At 35.3% G+C, this 7,694-nt stretch overlaps 1 protein-coding gene across 2 annotated transcripts; it reads left to right on the forward strand.

Annotated features, from left to right (window-relative positions):
• Positions 1-994: 994 nt before the first annotated feature.
• LOC107851724 (probable Histone-lysine N-methyltransferase ATXR5) lies at positions 995-5,753 on the forward strand. 2 transcript variants are annotated; one of them, XM_047401426.1, is made up of 6 exons: positions 995-1,797; positions 1,938-2,018; positions 4,361-4,587; positions 4,692-4,792; positions 4,883-5,095; positions 5,276-5,753. In XM_047401426.1, the coding sequence occupies exons 1-6, from the start codon at positions 1,380-1,382 to the stop codon at positions 5,433-5,435; spliced, it is 1,200 nt and encodes a 399-aa protein (XP_047257382.1). In that variant the 5' UTR covers positions 995-1,379; the 3' UTR covers positions 5,436-5,753. The 2 variants fall into 2 exon arrangements, with proteins under 2 accessions (XP_047257382.1, XP_016552296.1); XM_016696810.2 differs by having other exon boundaries at positions 996-1,797; positions 4,364-4,587.
• Positions 5,754-7,694: the final 1,941 nt, after the last annotated feature.

Raw genomic sequence — 7,694 nt, forward strand, 5'->3', positions numbered from 1 at the left:
AACACAATTTACATGGGAACAAAGTCTGTTTCCTTCCATTTTGACAAAGTAGAATTTAGATATGAGAAAAGCCAAATTTAGATATGTTATTGCTTGTTGGTGGTAGTCCTATTTGCAAGTCGATTTTTTTAACAACTCAGGAAGTTACATAAAATAAATTCAGCCCTCTAAAAAAATGTCAAACTATGACTCTACCCAATGCTTAGCTTGGAATAAATTAGTTTCACAAAGTAGATTGCATAAATTCTTGGTCTGCTTGTTCGATTAAAAATTAAATTCTTTAAATAATTGGGTGGATGAAAATTAAGATTTTCAATGATTTGCTCTTCCAAAACTAACTTTAGTTAATATTGTTGTCTGAGTAGGAAGATATTAAATTGCGATCATACTTATAATAACTTCTTACTACATCAATTAAATATTTGGAGGGTACAAGATTTTCATTTAATTTTATGTAAAATTAATCAATCTAGTATCATAAATTTATTGCTAAAAAAATACAAAATGAAAAACAACTTTCTTACCAAAAGACTAACATTACTAAATCTGAAATCAAATTTATTATTGCACTAAACATGTTCAAATATTCCTTCGGATTAGGATAACTTAACACATCAACATTATTTGGATGAACTTCAGATTAAACCTAATTATTACATAAGTAGGCATTTGATCATGAGAACAAGAAAGTTTCACTCTAGTTGAAACATTTGAAGTTGTATTTAATCATTTTTTTTTTTTAAAACTTAAAGTGTTTAAATATAACTAAAATGTGAAAAAGTGAGATGAAAAAAGTAAAAAATAATTATTTGGATGTTTTCGCTTTTTCAAATATAACTTTTTTATGATAACATTTCTTGGGTTATAAGCGATTTTTTTTTTTTTTTAGAAAATAATAAAAAATTCTTATGGTCAAGCGAGGCCTAAATAAAATGTGATTATGGAAAGTTACTTAAATTACTTTACGCTTCCCTAAAACTATCAAAACTATCACTTTTCACCCTTTTTTCCTCTCTAGAATCCTAAAATGGCCCCATTTAACGGCTAAAATAGTGTGAAGAACCAGAAACAAACACCGAGCAACAGTAGCGGACATTAAATTCCGTGCACTTAAACGGTGCACATTAGCCTTTTGCAATCACCTTCCGCCACATCATCGAACGTCACACCTAATTTCCCGCAACCTTTCTTCTGCACACACCTAGGGGTTAAAGGGGTGGGTGGTATCATCTCTATTTCTTCTTCTAACACACACAGCAGCAAAAATTAAATAAAAAACTAGTAAAATAAAACACTCATACAGTATTAATTAAAATGAAATTCGAAATTGAAAATTAATTTTGTTTCCAATTTTGTCCCAAATTTTGGCTCCCATTTCAATGGCTCCATCAAGTTCAGCGTCACCGTCTCCGTCGATGGCTGCGCCGTCGTTATCGCGTCCTCCGTTAACTCAACGTAAAGTCCGTTCATCAGCTGACAGGTCGATATCGCCGCCGCCGAAGAAATACAGGTCGATGACAGAGATCATGAAAGTAGCTAAGCGTGTTGAGTTACCTGCTGACGTAGACGACGGCGATAATGGCGGCGATGAGGAGGAGGAGGAGGAGGTGGAGGAGGATTACGGCGGAGTTGTGTGTGAGCAATGTGGCTCAGGGGAAAGAGCGGAGGAGCTTTTGCTGTGTGATAAATGTAACAAAGGGTTTCATATGTTATGCCTTAGTCCTATTGTTGTTCGTGTACCTATTGGACCATGGCATTGTCCTCATTGCTCTGGTGATCAACATCGCGTTATTAAAAGTATGAACCAAAATAATATAAATTAATATTAAAAAAATTTGAATCAAAATAATTTAAAGTGATTTTTTTTATGTATTTTGTGTAACTGAAAGTGTGTGATCATGCAAGTGATAATGTGTTTGTGTATACATGGTTTTTAGGTTTTTCGCAAAAGAAGATAGTTGATTTCTTTCGGATTCAGAAAGAGAGTCAGATTGTGATAAGGTGTACATCTGCTCAAGGTAAATGAAAAGATGTGATCTTTATATCAGGATAGATTATAATGTAAACACAATTGAGATCAGAATCGAATGTTTAGGTGTTTTGATTGATGTTTTGTATGTACATTAACTTAAAGGTGAATGAAATGATAGATCTTTACATTGGGATAGATTATAATGTAAAAACAATTGAGGTCACAATTGAATGTTTAGGTGTTTTGATTGATGTTATGTATGTACATTAGCTCAAGGTAAATGAAAAGATGTGATTTTTATATCGGGATAGATTATAATGTAAAACACAATTGAGATCACAATTGAATGTTTATGTGTTTGGTTGACAGATGTCTATGTACTTTCGTTATACTAATTTGTTTAGAGTTGATTGGTTGATTTGTTTGTACTTTTGTAGTATCATAAGTGTTGGTTAGAGCGGAATATGTAGGATCCAAATGCCGGATTAGGAATCTAAGCCCTCCAATCTTAAATGAACACGTATGATTCATATAGTGGATTAGGAATCTAAGCCCTTCAAACTTAAATGCGAGTTGTGGTTATTCTATTAATAAATTAAAGACAACTCAAAGGAGAGGGTGGAGGAGGACATGAATCTTACCCTCTGAAAATTAGAGAAGGGACGTGAAAGATCATCCCTTTATATAGTAGTGAGTGTTTGTTTATTTTTTCAAATTAATGTGATTTATGTTTTGGGTTCTAGAGTTTGTTTCCTTCATTCTCGTTTGATATGGATTGATGTTTTTTGATTATTATCTTTTGTTTCTATTTCTAATTTCAAGTTGGTGGATCGATGAGCTTATTGTGCGTGACATTTAGGTTCAGCATTCATTATCTCAAAATTTGATGGGGGAATCAACATCCTACAGTTAGCTTGTCATTCCGATCAAATCTGTTTTGCTAATAATTTGTCTTTCTGTCTTTGCAGTATAGCTTTTGTCAGATGCCATTTAATAATCTAAAGTTACTTGCGAGATAATTAAGAATAGAGTAATCTCTGAATTATTTTCATGAACCATAAGTTACTGTTCTTCGCTTAACTTATCCGGTAAATTGGATAACTCATAAACTAACACATAACTCTGTCTAACAGTACTTACCTTTTTTTCAGTCGTTTGGTAGGACATTAAGGTTGTTCAAGTTTATCTCACTTAGTCATTATTTTTCTTGAACGCCTTGGCGTAACTGGAAGTTGCTGCCACGTGACCAGTAGGTCATGGGATCAAGCCATGGAAACAGAATGCAAGGTAAGGCTGCGTACAGTAGATCCTTGTGGCCGGCCTTCCCTGGACCGCATGCATAGTGGGAGCTTTAGTGCATCGGGCTGCCCATTTGACATTATTTTTCTTAAAGAGGAACTTGGATTTTGAACACAAGTGGTTTCTTCTTTCAGAAAAGTTTCGTGGAAAGTAAGGTTTAGTTGGCAAAAGATTTCTTTCTTAGCTGTTCTACTATCTAACACGTGGCTATTGCCATTGTGATAGAGTTATACTTGCGCATATATGATGAAATTAATATTTAGCTATCTCAATGACTATGTGATTGATCATATTTTTGCACAAGTATAACTATCAGATAAATACAATATATGCTTGTCTTTAGAGCATTCTAGTTTTTCCACATCCGGCAACTAGTTTGGACTGAGGCTTAATTAATATTTACTTTGATCAAACCACTCACGTATAAGGTTAGTGTTAAACTTTGCTGGAAGCATTCGTGCAACTATCTTACCAAATTTATCAAGGATGATATATCCTTGTTAACAAAAGGATGATTTGCTCATTTCAGTTGATAATACAGTCAATTTGTTTGGTACAATGTGAACTTATGCTTGTAAGTGCACTGATATAATTTTTTTGCTACAATTTAGTAAAGAGTGACTTGTTAGTGCTGCACTTTATTCTTTTTCCTTAGTTGTCTTATTGCTATGTAATGTTATCCAATTACATATAAATCGTATACTAGACCATCTTCACCAAGATTAGGTTAGCAAACAATGTCAAAACTGTTAGTATATCACTTGTGTAGGAAGATTTATGTACCAATATTACATTCAAAACTAAGATGAATTGTATTTGTTACTCCCTTGTTTTTTTCTCTTTTCCTGAAATAGTATTAGAATGTTGCAATTTTTCGTCATTCTGTTTTGAAGAATGTATATTTATGACTTGTATTAAAGAGATTTTACATGTCATTGTGAGTAGATTCCTTTTTTAATCTTAGAGATTTCCTTAGATATATTTTGCTAAGATATCCTTATAATCCGTTATACAAATTTTTTTCCGTAACTTTTAAAAGAAGGTATTATTAGTATCTTATTTTCCATCCTTTCCTGTGGACATTGTCAGCAGATATCAGAAAACGCCGGAAGCGTTCACTAGTTTTCCACAAGAGACGCAGAAGGCTATTGCCATTTACTCCAACAGAAGATCCTCAACAGAGGTTAGATCAAATGGCATCTCTTGCTTCTGCACTGACAGCTCTCGGTATGGAATTCAGTGATGAGCTAACTTACATGCCTGGCATGGCTCCTAGATCGGCTAACCGTGCGAAGTTTGAAAGCGGTGGAATGCAGGTTTGCTCTCAGTCCCACAGTTTGTCGGTCTATTCCATTGCTCTTCGAATATTATAAGGTGTTAGTTCTTACTTCACCATGCAATTTTTTTCCTTTTGTTGTAGGTTCTCTCAAAAGAAGATACTGAAACCTTGGAGCAGTGTAGAGCTATGTATAAAAGAGGGGAATGCCCTCCTCTCATGGTAGTTTTTGATTCTCGTGAAGGGTATGCATAGTTACCTCTATTTGCTTGTGCATTTCCTGTCTTTTTTGTTTTGTATTTGCTCATGAAGTGTAATGTATCTTATTAATGCAGCTATACTGTAGAAGCTGATGGGCCTATAAAGGACCTGACAATAATCGCAGAATATACAGGCGACGTGGATTATATCAGGAATCGGCAGCAGGATGATTGTGATAGCATGATGACCCTTCTTTTAGCAACAGACCCATCAAGAAGTCTTGTTATATGCCCTGATAAGCATGGAAACATTTCTCGGTTTGTTAATGGCATAAATAACCATTCACCGTAAGCCAGTAGCCTCAATCTTGCCTTCTTAAGCTCGATCATTGTCCATCTTTTCTCCTCCATAAATTCTTGGCTTTCTAAAGTCTTTGCTTTTTGTAATATGCTCAACCAACAATCACAATCAATTTCAGAATCTGTCCTTTCAACCTACTGTTCTTGAGACTATTCCAATTTTTGCAGGGAGAGTAAGAAGAAGCAGAACCTGAAATGCGTGAGATACAGTGTAAATGGTGCATGTTGCGTTCTTTTGGTTGCGCTTCGTGATATAGCTAAGGGAGAGCGGCTGTACTATGATTATAATGGATATGAGCAGGAATATCCAACACATCATTTTCTTTAAATTTCGTCTTATGTAGCTTTCCTACTGAACCTAGGATCAGGAGATCTTTCTTCTTCATAGCTATACAACTAGTACAGATTAAAGCCTTTTCTCCCTTCTCCTTATCTTGATTTATCAAAGTGTCTAGGTGAATGGTGGCCATTTAGATGGAGATAGATACACCGCAGCACAGAAAATTTCGGTCAGTCCGAAAAGTTTTGGAGGTTTAAATTACTAGGTACCATTGTCCATTTTATTTATACATTGACATATGTAGATGTACTATGTAATTGCTTCGAGCACAAATGCATCAGTTCTACAGAGTTTTAGAGGTGACTATCATAGAATGCTTCTTTCATTTATTGTCCATTCTTGACCAGTTTGGTTAATGTAAACTTTGGCTGGTTTACCTTTTGAATGCTGCTGATTCTGCAGGCAAAGGTATTATTTTTACACATAATAAAACTTTATTATTTACATAAGCAGAATCTTGTGTGAAGGGGAACCTTGACGTAACTGGTAAAGTTGGGAAACAAGCTCTTGCAAAATATGCAAGGTAGGCTGCATACAATGGACCCTTGAGATCCAGCCCTACCTCGGACCCCGTACATAGCAGGAGCTTAGTGAATTGGGCTGCCCTTTAAGTAGCATCAAGTGATTGATAAGTTTTACAGGACTAAACTCTTCCTCCTGAGTATCTTAGATTAACAAAGTCCATCGATGTGTCAAAATGATTCAAATAAATTATACATTTTGCACCAAAAATTCAAAGTTTGTAAGCATTTATAGTTTACGCTATGTTCAACATCAAATCTTCCTTCAAAAGAGCCCTTTGCATTCTTAGGGATCACCGTTGCACACCAAAAAAGTTCAGGATCAGATAACATAATGTGCAGCTGAATACAATGCAGAAAGTGATATCTACAGTTTTCATCACAGCTTCAGCTCATTTAACATCTACTGAAATAGTAAAGTCCCTTTTCTGTAAGTTGTCTTATGTGAAGCAAACCTCACATGTTATGTTGCTCGGCTCCTTAAAAAGATGTCATTACACCCATGTCAGATCTTTCAAAAACGCATAACTTTTGGATGATCTGACACACACCCACTGGTGTTTTTAAGAGTTCGAACAACATTAACACGCATGTGGATATCCAAGTTAAGCAGGTCATAGTTCCTAGTCATATTATTCTATTTCTACTCTCTGCATCGATACTTCTTACAAGTTGCAAGGCCATAATATACAATTGAAGTGTCTTTAAGTGGAACAGGTTTTAACCAACTATATTCCTAAAGCTTGATCTTTTTCGTATCACCAGTTTCTTCAAATCAAATTCTTAGTGTGTTTCCTTAAAGCTTTTCCATAGCGCATATTAGATGGCCACTGCACCATTCCCCTTCCATGCTACATTTGGCCTTCATTAGCTTCTACTCCGGCTTTCAGGTTTGCCCTTCATTGAACCTACTTACTAATCGGATCAGAGATGTTTTTTCTGTGACCTTGGGTTTTTATGCAACATTCGTTCCCATTGGCAAAATTTTATTTGACTACTTTTCTGGGACTTTCATTGCTCTTTAATGGGTAAATTTTGAATGGTTGGACTAAGCAACCCAAAAACATATGCTTGCTTTGGATAAAGTCCGCACAGATTTTTCCAAAAGGTTTCGTACCTTTAGAAGTATCTTTACACCTCATATGTAGCTTTCTTTTCCTATCAATTGTCAATTTGAGATTTTTTTGGCATATCCCACAATCTCTCTCTTGAACCAATTACCATATGACCTATCACTAAGATTCATCTGAGTTATGTATGGCGATCAAAGCCCATCTGCTTCTTCTTGTGTGTACGTTTCTAAGCTATGGATAAATATAGGAAACCAAGTAAGCCAATCAATGGATGGGACAAAAATAGTAAACCAACCCATTCCATGCTATCACACTCCATTGGTTTTACATGGGAGTTACTTTGGAACTGGATGTGCAAAGGTAGTAAACTAACATTTTCACCCCATCACACTAGGAGAGGATATGTATTCGGCCAAATTTAGTAACTTCTATTCAAATCATGTATTTGTGGTTAAGAAATCCATTGAATAATAGAGTGGGTTGAGAACCATGAGGTCTCAGGTTTAAATCTCAGTAGAGACAAAAATAATACTAGGTGGTTTCTTCCCGTATATTCTGTCTAGCCTTAGTGGACAAAGTTACTTGGTACCTGTTATAGGTGGGAGGTAACAGGTATCCCATGGAATTAGTCGAGGAGCGCGTAATCTAGCCTA

Source organism: Capsicum annuum, chromosome 12, assembly GCF_002878395.1.
Source record: "Capsicum annuum cultivar UCD-10X-F1 chromosome 12, UCD10Xv1.1, whole genome shotgun sequence".
Classification (NCBI taxonomy): Eukaryota; Viridiplantae; Streptophyta; class Magnoliopsida; order Solanales; family Solanaceae; genus Capsicum; species Capsicum annuum.